Source organism: Ostrea edulis, chromosome 3, assembly GCF_947568905.1.
Source record: "Ostrea edulis chromosome 3, xbOstEdul1.1, whole genome shotgun sequence".
NCBI classification, from domain to species: Eukaryota; Metazoa; Mollusca; class Bivalvia; order Ostreida; family Ostreidae; genus Ostrea; species Ostrea edulis.
Genome location: NC_079166.1, coordinates 75,693,582 through 75,710,739, shown reverse-complemented (window position 1 = coordinate 75,710,739; position 17,158 = coordinate 75,693,582). Strand labels below are relative to the sequence as shown.

General features: G+C 34.8%; 1 protein-coding gene across 1 annotated transcript in view; it reads right to left on the bottom strand.

Moving 5' to 3' along the window:
• Window positions 1–17,158, bottom strand: part of LOC125676227 (uncharacterized) — a 102,286-nt gene that overhangs the window by 13,009 nt on the left and 72,119 nt on the right. The window contains exons 13-14 of the mRNA XM_056161018.1: window positions 11,735–11,968; window positions 1,050–1,544 (exon numbers count right to left, since the gene is read on the bottom strand). Of these exons, the coding sequence (XP_056016993.1) occupies window positions 1,050–1,544; window positions 11,735–11,968 (729 nt within the window). The remainder of the gene's footprint in view (window positions 1–1,049; window positions 1,545–11,734; window positions 11,969–17,158) is intronic.

Sequence of the window (17,158 nt, the reverse complement as noted above, 5' to 3'; positions counted from 1 at the left end):
CAAAAAATAATAATTCATTGCTTAAATATATGACAAACAATATTTTTTGTGTCAAAAATATTTTCATCGGCCATTGTGGTATTTTCCTTTATTTCGGAATATTGTATTTTCAAATGTTGCAAAATGAGGTAATGAATTCCACATTCCACTCAAATTAACCCAGTTTCTGATACAGATTATTGACTGATGAAACCAAAGAACTATATTTTCCGCTTCTTCTAAAAGTGGAAGACAAAGAAATTTAACTTTTTTAAAATCAATTTTCTTAATCACAATAACTCTCGTATGAAAATATATCTAACTTAAGGTAGTAATTGATTTTGATCCCGACCATATCTCTGTAAAATATTTTTTTCTAGAAAAAAAAAAGGAAAAAATAAATTAAAACGTCACCTGCATCTAATATATATATATATATATATATCCAATTCTCCGGAAAATGTTATTTTGGGAGAGGGGACGTCCCCACAATACGACATCGGGCGCTTGATGAGAATAAAACCATAAAATAATTAAACACCACAAGTTTGATGTAGAAGTAAAGATAGATAATTGAATGAATAATATACCTCTTGGTCGTATGCAAGCACCTGATCACCATGTGACAGGATTCTGTAGGCATGATATTTACATGTTTGACTCCCCCTCTAGTTTGAGAAATGGCGTAACGTGGTACTGTATGATTCAATAGACCACAATCAGGACTTAAGTGATGTTGTTAACCCACTCACACTTATTCAAAGAAAGGTGAAGATTACGAACAGTGATAAATCTCATAACTAATGTGCAGCATCAGTAGAGTGTTAATGCTAAACTTCTAGCGAAAAGATACAAGTACTGAAGGATTCTATATAAACAATAAAACGAAATGTAGGAGACGAACGATTATGACAGATCAAATTCTCTATTCTAAGTTAGCATCATAAGCACATTGTCACCTATTCATCAATAATCATGTCATTTAAAGGATTCTTGATAAAGTATTGGTAATCAATGTAGAAACATTCTGTGGATAACAAAGTCAGGTGATCCATGATAATCATACTTACAACGTTCACTGATACTGTCATGAATGAGGCGGTCTGACACGGTACAGTGTGTGAGGATGTCCAGCTGTAGTCTGTCTATGAACAGCTCGTACATCTCAACCGGTTTCCTCGGTATATACAGACATCTCTCTCCCTCACCCCTCTTATAATCCCACGACCTGCAGTATTCTGATATCACGTCACGTGACGCCGTGGTCAGGAAAAACTTCAGATCACTGTCCTCCACCAGACACTCCGTAACGAACGCGTACATGACGTCATGTCGGATGTCGTCTGATTTAAATGTGATGATCTCGTCCTGTGTCTGAATGATATCATCTGGAAGATTCCTCATATGGACGTCATCAGACAATGCAAGCTCTGTAAAATACCTCTCTCTGATTTTCCTTAGAACATCTTGTTGTTTGTGGCCCTTGGTATTTACGGTCTGTTCCTCAGCTAACAGAAGACAGTACAGACGACTTCTGACATTATCTGGATACTCGTGATATTTACCTGTTACAAGTAAAATTTGATGATGCACTCTTAATTAACATTAACAATCATTAACATTAACACAAAATGTCGCTCAGTCTACTGGCCTAACCTAGCAGAATAGTTCGTACAATGTCCGAATCAAACCAGTGAATTTAGAATTATTATTTTCATATTTTTTTAGATTGCAGCTGAATTATGAGGGAAGAAAATAAAACTTCGGAACAGTCAATAGAGACTTCTTAGACAGATAAGAGTCGAAAGGAGTCAGTATTGCTGGTCTTGGCGGCAGACGGCTGAAACGTATTTGATCCCTTGATGGTACATATCACTCAAACGTGTGTATTTCGGATCAATGAATTGTCCCAACAGTACAATGCCACTGTGACAGCTTTTAAGAATGCATGCATTTATCAAAATTTTGGTGAATGACACATGGAGAAACTTTAAACAGAGCTAGCCTAGTTGTTATGTGATACATCCTCCGGCTTCCTCCTGTTTTATTACGCTCATACTCTACACCGAACAGTAATTATTTCACTATGGACAATATCAAATTTTAAGACTCGATTAAGAATTTTGGATTATTCACTTTTTATCTAAGTGATGTAAAAAAAAATTAAAAGACATTGATACACGACTCCCGATAAGTGTTAGAATAAAGTGGGAGGGTGGAGGTGATAAGACTGTTTTAACACTTGTAATGAAATTATAAATCATACCTAGTTTATTCAAATGCAAGCATTTCATTGAAAGTATGCGAAACGTTTCGTAGAACATTCTAGTCTTGTCTTTTATAATGCTATCTATTCGATCTTTAGTTAAAGTTTTAGTCAGACATTCAAAATATTCATCCCGTGGGTATCCAGGTTAGAATAGGTCATAAGTACCTCTTGATTGTCGTAAGAGGCGACTAAATGGGGCGGTCCTTCGGATGAAACCGTAAAAACCGAGGTACCGTGTCACAGCAGGTGTGGCACGATACAGATCCAGCCCTGCTGAATGGCCATAAGCGTCTAAGATAGGCCTAAATTTTGCAGCCCTTCACTGGCAGTGGTGGAGTTTCCATGTGGGTGAAATATTCTCTCGAGGGACGTTAAACAATATCCAATCAATCAATTAATCCATTCAAAATATTCAATATGTTCATTTAAAAACTAGGCCTTCAGCATACATTGTTTAACATCACAGTTTTAACGATCTACAATACAGCTACTTCTGTATGGATTAATCAGGCTTGACATGCCGTATGTACAAAAGGTCTTTTAATACAATACATGAACGTTTGATCATTGGTATTTTCTCCAGTGTCGTAATTCCACAATTAATCAAAAATGTTATACCCGCCATATCTAATTGTTTTTGAAAGGTCATTAGATCGACACGTGAACAATCGCTGTACAAATGTATTAATCTATATTACCGGAAATTTTCCCTCTCGCTTTCTATACATCCCGGTGCGAGGGCTGCAAAACTAAGAACACATTTCCCGCCACACAGAGTCGACCGTCACTCTGCTTTGTGTCAATGGTTACATGTATCATTTAGACGTTACATAAATGTTTGGTCTACAGAAATAAGAACGTATAGCGCGGACTTGACGATTTGGTTTAGGTCATATATACTTATCTTACGTATATGTCGGTGTTATTCATGTGTGAAGATTCAAGTTTTCAATTTTATTTTGGAGGAAAAGTGTAAAAAAAAAAAAAAAAAAAAAAACAAAAAAAAAAAAAAACCGAGGGGCTACACTCTCTTAGTTCACAACCCTTACCTGGGTGGGGGGATCTAAAATTCAGTGTGTGGGTTTATCACGAAAACGAGCTGAATTGCATTTGAAAACTAATGTGTTATAATCGATTTTTAATTGATTTCCAAGATTTCAAAAGCAATTCAATATGAAACTGTCATACCCATCAATTAATCTTTCCTCTCATTGTGTACAAAATGCAGATAATACATGCGTCCACTATTTTACGGTTGCAACACAGAGACACACGTAAAATTATCATATCACAGCAGTAGCTAACACGGTATGGATACACTATAATGAATATCTCTAAATACACTGGCGGATATAGAGGTGCGTCCCCCCCTGTCTATTTTGTTTTCAAAGTTTAGGTTACAAATCAAATCGAACTATAGAAAGAGGGAAAATCAAATCATATACATGAATATAATAATTAATTCTAAAAGTTGCATGAATGTCAAAATACGTAAAGTCCCTAACTCCGTCACTTTCGGGAAATCCTACGCAGTTTGTAAACGAATGTGATTGTGATGTAATTTTTATCATGATGAAAATCTACAATGAAATGTCAATAAGTTATAACAGACACTTCAAGAATATATCAAATACAAATAACAATAGATTAATATGGAATATATTATATCTATCATATGTTAAGTGAAATCAGTAAGCACTTTCCCTCTCATGCGCTATCACATTGATTCCTGCGTCGAAGCGCCAACATGCTTATTTTCACCTGACAGCCACTTAGATGGAGGTCTAAGTCATGGGTTAAAGATGATATACCCATATTTGATACCGTGGCTTAAATATATGAATTTCCGCCTATATCTGCCTTTATATGCTCCATGAACATTGGAGATAATGTAATCGCGACATTATTACATGTAAATAAAGATACGTTATATTAACCTTACCTATTTATTTTGTTGATACTTTTCCTAAACTACAATTCAAAACTTTCTGAAATTTTTCCAATTGTATTTGTAATAGGGGTGTAATTGCAACTATAAAGGCTAATTATAGGATTAAATTTTACTCTTAAAATCACTAAAACTAAGGAGCTTCCGGGGGCGTCTTGGAAAAAAATCCACGCCCCCCACCTTAACCAGAATTCCTGGACCCCACCCCTAAAATATTACTATATTTGATTATTATAATGACTTATAGTAACGTTATCTTATATCTGTGTTTCTGTGACCTTGATTGACCGTTATAAATCCTTAACTGAGTAGCTTAGAAAAAAATTGTTCCAAAGACGTCATACACTGATTAAAAAAAAATCAAAAGCAATTCAGTTGTGCCATAATTATTTGACTTTCATCTTATCTATGACCTTGAACGTTTTTCATCATTTCTCCATAGTTCATTAGATTAATTCCAGATAACATTAATTTATTAAGTTCTTTTAAGAAATGAAACTTATAATTCTTCACTCCATGCATGTATCAAACAAAAAATTGGACGGAAAACTTCATCATTGCGCGTAGCAAATTTTCGTTTTATACATGCATCAAATAAAGAATTATAAGTTTTATTTCTGATCATTTAATTATATCTTTAAAATAGAAAAACAAATAGTTTCTCTCACCTAAAAAAAAAAGGTTGAATCAACGTTTCTGATGCGTAGGAATACCTAAACATAACAATACTATGGAAACAACGACCAAACTGGCTGTGCGTTCAGGTGAGGCGCAGTTACTGGGCAGAACTAAATGGATTTTACGTCAAATTAAAGGACAATCGGATCACGCGCTCGTCCTTTTCCGTAACCTGTTCATTTGCGGTTACGGAAATAGTTACGATTACTTCTACCAGTCAGTACCCTACGTCATCAAGTTGACTATTCTGCCACGTCATCATTAGGCCTACGTGTGCTGTTTCTTTAAAATAATTTGTATGTTATTCACATCTTTGGTTGTGTTTATTTTTGGTATCATCAAATAAATAAATTTTGTTTACAATGCATGTTTGGAAATTCCCGTTCTATAAGCAGCGCTAAAATGAGATCGGTCGTTAAGGGGAATGAAGCATTCCAGAGAAAACTAGTCCCGCGTGATTAGTGCAGATGAAGTCCGGACTTTTTTTTTTTGACACAGAAATTAAAGGAATTTTTCATCCAATCTGCATCGTTGTTACATCATCACTTTAAAAGTTATTAAATTATTTACAAATGAATCTTTTTAATTAAGTGCATTTAACCTTACCGGATTTCCTCCTGTTCCTTTCACATTTCAATATTACAGCTATTTTGTAATAGCTCATCAGGGACTGGTCAATAGTTATTGGGGAGTTGGGACCGGTGCAAAATGCAAAAGGACACACATTTATCTTGACTTACATACTTATAGAACTCCAACTTTTTTATTGTCAACACTGATTGTTTTGATTTTTTTTTTTTTTTTTTTTTGCAAATGTAGCAATGAACAAAAAATATCATAAAGTATTTAAACTTTTAATTCAACTATCTTACAAACAATAATGTTGAATTGTGTTCATGATTTATTTCATGTCCAGGTTGAATATACTAGAGATAATTTGCAAGAACATACTGGATCTTTGAAATTTTTCAATATCAAAACATGTAATAAAAAAAAATCACAAAAGAAGTATTCAGATGTGAATAAAATTGCAAACATTACATATACGTTTTGCATGGAGTATAGATTTCAATCATAGAAAATACAAATGGTGTATCATGTTGGTCATAACCTGAAGGATACAGACCAGAAATTAACTAAAGTCTAAACACATATTTAATAATATGATAGTTTGCCAATACAACTTATAATTGGGTCGAATGCTGTCCGACTTGTTTTATACCGATTGTCAGACCGTTCTTGGCACACTGATTTTGACTACAGATAACCCCGTTCACGTGATCAAGATATATGGATCATGGTGGGTGTGACCGGTCGACAGGTGATGCTTACTCCTCTTAGACACCTGATCCCACTTCTGGTATAACTAGTGGTCGGTGTTTGCCAAACTCTCTATTTTGTATTGCTTATAGAAGTTAAGAGATTGATCATTGTTCGTTATCATCACCTAGAGAGTATTGAGATGTACAAATACCTGCAAGTACATGATACAACAATTCAGTAAAACAGTAATTTAAAAAATTGCAAAATATAGCACTTTAAACAACACTGTAAGAAAATGATAAGATGAAAATAATGAGATTTGTAACTTCGCTGGACAAATTATCCAACAAACATGACAAAGTAAACAAACGTTTCCCAGGAACTTGAATCCCTCAGCTGATATAACAATGGAGAGACAAATTTTAAGTGATTATTATGAAGAACTCCAGAGATTTTTAAAATGGAGTAAAAATGTTGTTTATTCTAACATAGATATTTATTTATTAGATAGGACACACACTTTTATTACACATCTGATATAGGACAGGAACTTTTTTGTATTTTTAAAAGATATGACATAGGGCTTTTTTCAAATGGTAATATGGAATTCACTGGTCCCACCCCCAATAAATATTCACCGGTCCCTAAAGAATATTATCAATGCACAGTGTGATACCCAAGTATATTAAATTAATTGATGGAATGTTGTTCAACGTCCCTCACGAGAATATATTACTCGCATGGGGACCACCGCCGGTGAAGGGCTGCACATCCTCGGCCTATGCTCGGCGCTTATGGCCTTTTAGCCACATCTGCTGTGACACGGGACCTCGCTTTTTGTGGTCTCATCTGAAGGACCGCCCCAGTTAGTCGCCTCTTACGACAAGCAAGGGATACTGGGGACCTATTCTAACCCGGATCCCCACGGGATCCCAAGTATATAAATGAGGATCTGTATTTCATGTATAAGGTGAAGATAACGAACAGTGATCAATCTCATAACTCTTATAAGCAATACAAAACAGATAGCTGGGCAAACACGGGCCCCCGGACACACCAGAGGTGGGATCAGGTGCTTGTTTCTTTCTCTTTTATTAGAAGTAATTTTGGATAATGATAGCCTTTCTATTCATATCTAATGAACATTTAACCTATGCATAATTGGTATTTATCTTTCTGGTAATTTTCTTAAAAGTTTAGTAAATTTGAACAATATTTATTCAGAGTGAAATGAATGGGTAAAGCTTGCATCAAAGTTTTAAAAAAGGCTTGAAAAAAGTGACATTTGTTAATCAGAACACTTGGTTTTGCTATAGAAATAATGTATCAGATTGAATGATAATCAGGGATGGTGTTTGGAAAGTTTTCGTCCTTATTTTTGTGTCATATGATTTGTAAACAACTGAAATTTAACGGTGTTTAATATTCTTAAATAAAGAGCAATCGAGACGAGTGTTTCAAAGGTTCTCTTTATTTCGTATATATTTTTGATATGATTTGGACAGAACTCAGATTTATCTGTACAGAAACCTAGCACAACATCAGCATAACTTAACTATGATTTCCCTAATGCGAAAGCACATCAGCTTCTCATATTCATGTTACAATATATCATGGTATTTATGTCTCCCGTATGACTCGATAAACATGAACATGTTCTGCGTAGGATCACGTTTTGAATTGACGTAGACTATTGACAAAAATGTTTAATTAACAGGAGTTTCAACAGTCTCGTTTATAGTTGCCATTTTGCAAAGCAAATTCTCTTGTCCTTTCAACGATGTACATAATGTAATTCATAAACATACCTGGTATTAGATCGAATACTGTCTAGATCGTCCCAGTGGAACTAATTACCCAACAAATGATTAAAGGCCCAGAACGATATATAGACTCAAATACATTGTATCAATATTAATTGATTATAGTACACAGATTATGCTAATAATAAGTCTTTAAAAAGATACAAATTTATAATTTTATTTTTATCCAAACTACATGAACACAGGTGTTTAACGATTTATTATAACGTTAATTTGGGTAATAAATGGACGTGATAAGTGAAAGTACAGACGGTTTGTTATTTATTTATTGTTCAGTTTATGAATTGGGGTTAGAAATTCAACTTAGAAATTATATATAATACTGCAAATTCTATGCAATGACTTGTTACAATACTCAAACATTCTGAGTTGTCGTGTAGTGACAATGTCCAACTAAAATTCAACCAAACTATAATACGCATTTTCCGAATTCGTTCCTGCATATTACTATCTTTGGAGGTATACGGAATTTTGGGATTGACTTTGGTAGTAATGTAGATTTATTTTGTATGAATATATTAGCGCATAGAGTAAAATTGTATACCATTTGGTCAATTGTTTTCATATCAGCGAAATAGGGTACCTTATATTTTGAATTTTACACCTTTACCCTTTGATAGTAAATTCGAACCCAAGGGATAGAATTGCCTGTGAGCAAGACGTATATAATCTACTTACATGCAAATGACTGTTGTAAAAATCAATGCATTCTCTGTATGATGTTTGAATAATAGATTAAAACAAAAATATTCAAATTAATGGTAAACTAAGTATGTGTAAATATTGCCTTGCTCGTTTTGAAATACATTTCTCACTGGAAAGGGGGATTTATCGGTCTCTCAAAGCAAAAACACAACATGAATAAGAGACCTTAGAGACCTTACGTAATCATAATGACGCCATATCACATTGAAACATGGAAAGGTCACTTGCTTACATATATTCTTCCTAGGATTCATTATTAGCGGCAATGTTGTATGCAAGGGTAAGTTTTAATGTAGTAAAAACTTTCATAGAATCAAAATCCGCAAATCATTGCATTTTCTGATATAAACATATTTTATATTGTGGGTAGTGGCAAAGACTAAACACTGCAATTCCCAGCATTTTCTCAATATTGGAGTGACTTCAAAGGCAGCGATATATGCATTGCATGCATAACCTACACATGATTTCTGTTATGAATATCGTAGCGAACGTCACCTTCAATATTCTGATCAATAAGCTCCGTAGAACTAAGATGACCGTCTTCACAGCGCAATGCTTCGTTGTGGTTGCTACATGTATGTGAATCATTGCGGTGTGCAAATGATCTGTATTTTTCAGTATATCTGTACAATTTGATAAACGGAAGATTAGTACTTTCTCTGATTGCATAAAATGATAAGGAATTACTCTAATTTTGGGACATCTTATATGATATAACTTAATTTGGGTTAGTTTACGTGTGGTTTTTTTATAATCCGCTTTGTGGATTATAGAGAGTAAACTTACCCAAATTAGATTTTATCGTACATGTATAATATGACCCAAAATTAAAGTCATTCCTTAAATACTTACCACAGCATTCTCCTATTCACCTATATTTCATCATTCACAAAACTTCATTCGAAAATTCGGAGGAAAACCATTTTCCAAAAACTTCAATCCTTCACAAACATCTTTCTACTGGTGCATTTCATGTATCCTCATAAACACAGCAAAATCGTATTTCAATAAAGTCGTGGTTATTGTGGAAGAAATTTTAAATAACCGACGTCCTGTTTCAAGGTAGGAGTAACCACGATCAATGACCTCCCTGTTAGGGGCATGATCAAAAGATTGATGTCGGATAAAAATCTAAATTCAAATAGTTAGTGAGAGGAGGATAGAACATCCCGTAAGTTCATGTTATCCGACATCGATTACATTTTAGTGGGAAAAACGACAAGCGACGGTTAAAAACCACATACAAATGTAATAATATCACATTTCAATGAACATTTAATGCTTTTAATTAACTTTCATTTGTGAATAAACAGTAGAAAATGTACCGGTATATAGAGTGCTATGTATACTTGTATGTGTTTACTTATGAAGCGATTAGTTTCAACATTCATCGTATCTAGTTTTAAGGGGGACTTTCGAAACTATGTGAATTTAGTATTTTGTCTGACATTAGAGTTTTGATCTCGCCCCTTAACTTTTTCTAAGCACTTAGACAGGTCTAGATCCTAAATAAGGTAACGAATTAGAATTACAGTTTAACTTAAATTGCTGCAACTGTAGTATATAAAGGAGAAAATCTTTGGCTGGACCGGGAATCGAACCCGGGACTCCTGCATTTCTAGTCAGGTGCTCTAACCACTGAGCTATCTACTGAGTAACTACTACATAACGATATTAATTTCCTCAATCTAATTAAAATCATACTTCTTAGATCCGCGCCGTATACGCTGAGGAAGTAGATCTGACATAATCCGATTAGGTGTCATGTTCAGATGAACTTTATGTCAGCCAATCAGAGCGTCGGCTTTGAAATCGTAGGTGTTCACAATTCAAGGAAAATGACTGCGATTGTTTGGTTTGAAAGAAAACATATCGCAGCTAGATGCGACGTCACCATGCACCGTTTATATCGACTGGCGTTTTATTCCTCGCGTTATTTAAGTAAACCATCTTGAAAACTATTCAAATCGTACCCATCCCTATTCATACATAAATCGGGATTCACAAATGATTTAATTTAGGTGTATTTCATATCGTACGTTTTGTTGTTTGTATGAACGGAATTGATTAGGCATTATTGCGAAAGTTTAAAATTCGTTATGCGAGAATATATATTTCTACAGTGTGGAATAAACTTCGTGGGAGAGAGATTACAGCAATTTGTTTACGAATTATCAGGAACCGCCTAAATAGCCATCATTGTCTGTATGGCGCAATCTGACTGGCTGATAGTTCTCATGAATATTCCAAGCAAAAGGTCATGTGGACATGACCCCCTATTGGGTTATGTCAGATCCTATTGTAGCGATTGTGAGCGTATTCTAGGATCTGATGTTAATTAGATTGGCAATTTCCTCATGAATGCGCTGCATTGTTAACAAAGCGCGTATGAATCTTGAAAGATATAGTACGTTTATTTCAACGGCTGAAAATTCCAACAGAAATGAAATAAAATTCAAACACATGTATTGTATAAACAAGAAATGTTTTAGAAACATATTTTCACCTTTTTATTTGGAATAAAAATGAATTTGTTACTAAAATTTCGTTAATTACTCTATATTAAAACCACTGTAAATTACATATGTTTGCTCACCTGAACCAAAGGCTCAAGTATGATTTAGTTTTAAATTGAACGTTTTCCAGTGTTTGTCATCATCGTTGTAAACTTTTCCCCATCTTCATCATCTTCTCTAGAAACACTGGGCCAATTTCAACAAACATCGCACAAAGTATTCTTGGGTAAAGGGGATTTAAGTTTGTTCAAGTAAAGAGCTACACTCCTTCATAGGGGATACACATGTAAAAAGAAAACATTCAAAATAATGTGGGGCCATTTTAATACTTTCTCAAGAACCACTGGACCAGACAAGTTTATATTTACATGAAAGCTCTCTGATATAGTAAGAATTCTAGTTTCTGAAAGTCATACCTGTCTGCGAGAACATTTGGTAATTGACGAATATGTAGTCATGTTTAATACTTAAGCTTGATAATTAATGATTTTTAGTCGTTACATGTACCGTTGAGTGGTTTTTTTTCTGAACCAATCAACTTTTGACTTACTCTGCTTTCTGTAAGCTGTGTTGTTGATTATGTAAATATCCCAGTGTGGGTGGAGACCTATACATGATCTCACGATGTCAGGTCTCGCGTATCTCCAGAGCCACTTGACGTGTTGTACACTGCCCTGTGATCCGCCTCTGCAGTGCACACACTCCCCACTATGTTCCAGGTCCCTTATAAACTCCTGTCGTTGATCAAACGTCATGTCTTGTAATATGGTTGTTGGAACATGTACTGCAGAAAATGATAAACACACATCGTTGATAACATGCACGTTGTAAGTTACATATTGAAGGATTTAATTGATGTGTATTACAGTGAATAAACAAATGCTACATTTTATTATTCATATTACTTATGTACTCGTGGTATAAACTACAACATCGGAGAGCAATGCGACGTGTATCCACTTAATAATGACCAGGTGGTATTAGATCTTAACTCAACATCTAATGTTATAAATATAGTATATTAGGAATGTTAATTCTACCTATTTGTACTTCATACATTATAAGGATGCAAGACATGAAACAGTTTTGCATTTTAATGTTCCGTCTTACTAAACCAAATTCCAAAAAGTCTACTTTCCTTTTCACAATATTTATATTTTAACATTATATTCGAGCATAAGAACTGCTATAGATAAATCTTGGAATTCATGTTGAAGTCACAGAGGCGTAGATGGATGTAAAAGTTCGAGTCATAAGTCACTAGAAACCTTTAAGAATCACGGGTGACAAGAGTGTGATCAGCAACACGGATTGTGAGCTGTAGGTGCAATAAATCGGTGAAATATTGTGCGAAGAGAAATGAAGCAAACACGCTGGAATAAATTCAATGCACTGGGGATAAACTTGGAAACGCTGACAGTCACGCTGAAATACATAAGTTGCAGCAAATTGAATGAAAATATATGTTAACGGAAAACTAACATATCAACTAAATCACAAATGGAATGACCTCAGCTTCATTATCATTATCTTCTCATATTCATATATAGCAATTTTCCATTAAATACCTGCATATGGTGTTATGCCTTTCAACTGATTACATACTCAAGAAGTTGTTCTGCGAATTATCGTTTGTTTTAATCGAGTCAGGCTGCTGACAGAGAAATGGATGTCCAGGGGTTTCAACAATCTCATTCATTAAACTCAACATTTCGCAAATTATATTGTGGTTATTATATCGATCTAATTTGCCAATACGACATGCCAAAGGGTCAAATGCTGTTTGGCGTGTTTCATTTTAAATTCATTTCATTCTTGTGCATACTCTAAGTTCAAACGTATATCAAAGTATTACTTGTAATTCGCCACATGTCGGCTGTACGCAACATGTAAGTAATGTACAACTTTATGCACGGTACAAGAACTCCCTCATATGAATACCACACGTTGACAACGGGTTAAGACTATTTATGTGACATAGGTATAACGTATGTCTAACTGATTGATTAAGACTATTTATGTCACATAGGTATAACGTGTGTCTAACTGATTGGTTAAGAATATGTATGTGATATAGGTATAACGTATGTCTAACTGATTGGTTAAGACTATTTATGACACATAGGTATAACGTACGTCTAACTGATTGATTAAGAATATGTATGTGATATAGGTATAACGTATGTCTAACTGATTGGTTTAGACTATTCATGTGACATAGGTATAATGCATGTCTAACTGATGGGCTGTGTACTTTTAACTTATTTGTAACATATAACTGACGATTACATTACATCTATTTAAAGTATGTCTGACGACCTTGACTTTACTGGACTTGGTTTTTCAAAAGGTAGAACTTTTCAATGAAACGCTTCTTTTATTAAGATGTTTCTTTTTGTTTTTGTTTTGAATGTTTTAAACAAGTCATAACATAACTAAAATGTTCATATGAAAATCATTTTATATTAATGTCTTGGAGATAATAGGTAAAAATTCAACAGTCAAATATTGAAGCAAAGAAATGAGGACAACTCTTTTAACCTGTACATCCAAACGCATCGCAATAAGTCATAAATTATGAAATATAACAGGTGTTCAGAATTCTTAAAATTTTACAACAGAAATCATGACGATTTTCATACTCGTGACCTTCAGAAAAAATAAAAAAATTTAAGGAAATTTATCAATATCTAAATTATTTACATACCATTTTCTCTTCAGAAATACTTACAGTTATATCTTGGACTTACAAAGAAACATATTCCATCAGAATTACCAGGATTAATTTTGCATTCCAAGTCTATTAAACATGCATACCGCCTATTTAATTTGTCGATATCAATCTTTGACAAAATAAGAAATCGTGTAATGTATATACCCAGCAGTTATTATCTTACAGTCACGAACAATAAACTACAAAATAATTAATGAAAGATAATCTGAAATGTTGGTCTTAACAGGTTGGCTATTGGGGTGGAGTTGCCTAACTCCCTTTTAATTGGCAGGTTTTGGTGTGGGAGTGTTCTGTAATTTTTGTATTACTCCATCCTTTGATAAACAGTGCTAAAGGCATGGCTATCACGATTTTGTTTCTACAAAATGTCATAATGACATTGACCTCTTACCTTGTTACACGACGCATCACTAGGATACTGTTGATAACAAAGCTGCATGCAAACTATCAAATCAGTCGATTGAAATGTGGCATGTAAAGTGTTTAGTTTTTTTTTTTCTTTGAAGTTCCATAATGAACTTCAACTTTTTGATCCCAAAATTTAAAAACGTTTCTTTACTGAGGGTGTTTACAAGCTTTTTCTATGAAGTCCCATCGTGACCTTTGACCTTTTGATTCCTAAAAAGCATTGGGTTTTCCTCTCTCGATAACAAAACTGCATTTGAATTTTCAAATCAACCTACCAAAATGTGATATGTAGAATGTCTACCGTTGACTATGAATTTAAGTCCCGTAGTGAACTTGAATTTTGACACCGAATGCAATTGGTTTCTTTCATGATTGATGCCAAAGGTACATTATGTATATGTGTATCATATCAGTTGACCAAAAATGTGGCCTGTATAATGTCTACAAGAAGTACCGCGGTGACCTTGACCATCGAGGCTTTTTTCCCGTTTTAATCGATGGTGTTATCAGTCAGTTTCCTCCCGTGACAATTTGAATAAACCCAAAGGAAACCGACAGGAGGTAACCGACAGATAGCACCATAAAACCAAAACAACTCCCTATATTTACATTATTTATTTATCTTGGATACAATTAAAGTCAATTGGAAGTTGGATATAATTAAAGTAAACTTTTTCTAAGTAAGAGAGAAAATAAAAGTTGTTCAATAAACTGTCAGGGGGTTAATTTCTTGTCGCGAAAGAAGTGTGTGGTGGTAATCCTGCATGATGAGAAAATTAAGACATGCCCTTGCTTGTAATTTTATCTCAGACAAAGACATTGGAATCTGTAATAACAAGTATATCTCTACCTCGCCACCTGTTTTCTCTATGATATTTGAATCTCCAGTGTGTCAATTTCCCCACAACTTACAACCGGATGTAAATATCACAGTTTACAGAAAATGAAAATTAAATACGCAGGAACTATGAACATTAACATGGAATGCCTTGAGTATTTCAATTGATGATTATATTGTATCTGTTATATTGGAGGGGGGGGGGGGGGGGGGTCGTATGCAATTAGAAAGTATTGTTGATAGTTCTGACATTAACCGTAAGAAAAAGAATAAATAATTTGTAAGCGAGGAAACTAGGTTTTGACGAGGGAATTGGAAAATAAAACTGATTTGATTACTATTGGTTTGTTAGGTATAGGTAATTGTAAGCCGATAAGCCTGCATGCTCTGGAGTAGAGACATTGTGTACATGTAATGAACATATACACACTGGGTTTTCTCCTGTGTGTTGTTTTACGAATACGTGCTGGCCAGACCCAACAGGTGTACATAGAAAACAAAGTTCGATTGAAAGGGGAAACCAAACTCTTTCTTTTAGCATAAGATAAGATTTACATTTTTTATTCCTAAAAGCACCAACAATATTTTGTTATCAATAATTTTTTGAATAAATTCTCTAAGTCTACACAAATACCATTAAAACAGACGAAACATATTAATTTTGCACTCATATACGGTCATTTGTAAATATATTCGTATTATTTTTTCAATGTAAAAATTATCAGGACACATCCTCTTATCCAAGATACATTATCATGATATGTAGCATTAAAAATACAACCCCCCCCCCCCCCCCCCCCAAGAAAAACACCATACAATTAAATGTCGATTTCTTCAATAAAAAAGTGGAGATATATCAAATATGCTAAATCCTATGTATATCTGGTTTTAGTAAGGACCAATATACATGTAGGTCCCTGATTTTCGTTTTTATTATTTCTTAAATGATTCATTTGTTATACTGATATTTAATGCTAAAAAGCTGAAGATAAGCATGCCGTTCTCATTTTTTTCAACGAATGAAAAAGCCATTGTACAAGTAGTTTGCCATAACAGATAAACAACGGTACTTCACACCGCGAAGGTGTAACTCTGCCCCGCGATGAAATCCCGCGGAGAGATAGCGCAGGAAGGATTAACACCGCGAAGGGAGCGCGGACTAATACGAAATCTGCGATGGTCGTACCGTAAGGAATCACTGTTCAGCTTGCTAGTTTGTTGGGTATGTGTGGTAATCAACAGCACCAAGTGTGATAATTTATGCAAAACGGCTTCGTCATGCAGGCAGATTCAAGGAACTTCTGTAAATTCCGGCCTTCTAGTGCCTTTAGTTTGATTGCATTGTTAGGATGATATTCATTTAATCTCTGATGATCAGTGGTGGATCCATGATTTGCTAAAAGTTGGGGCGGCAATAGCTTGCTGGGGGCTCCAGTGTTTTGAGTCTTCTTAGGTTCTTTTTATAGGTTCTTTTAGCTTTACTTCATACGCATGATAATATTAATAGATATCAAAAAGGGGGAGAGACTCTAATTCCGCCACAGGTGAAATCCACGTTTATGGGCCAACATTGATTTCAATGTACATATCATTCAAAATCATGACTATTCATAACGGGCAACAGTGAAACAACATCACTATAGCTGTATTTGATTCGCATACAGAGGACGACTCCTCGGTTTTCACACGTATCAGACGCGTCGCTTTAAGTCATACAACTGAAATTGACACTATTTCGTGTAATTCTAAGTCATTGACGGGGGTACTGTTAGCAAATGCGTAAAAAGTGGTTTAAAAGGACTTCCCATCTTAGTGTGTTATTACCAGGGGCATAGCAAGGACTATTTCAATGTGTAGGCCGAACGATGAAGGTTTGACCGAGGTGAGAAACGCCGGAGGGGGGGGGGGGGGGTGCGGGAGAGGGTTGCCCCTTTCCGCTGGGGGGTTGCTCGGGGTGTCACCACAGAAATATGTTTTGAACTGCTGGGACTCAT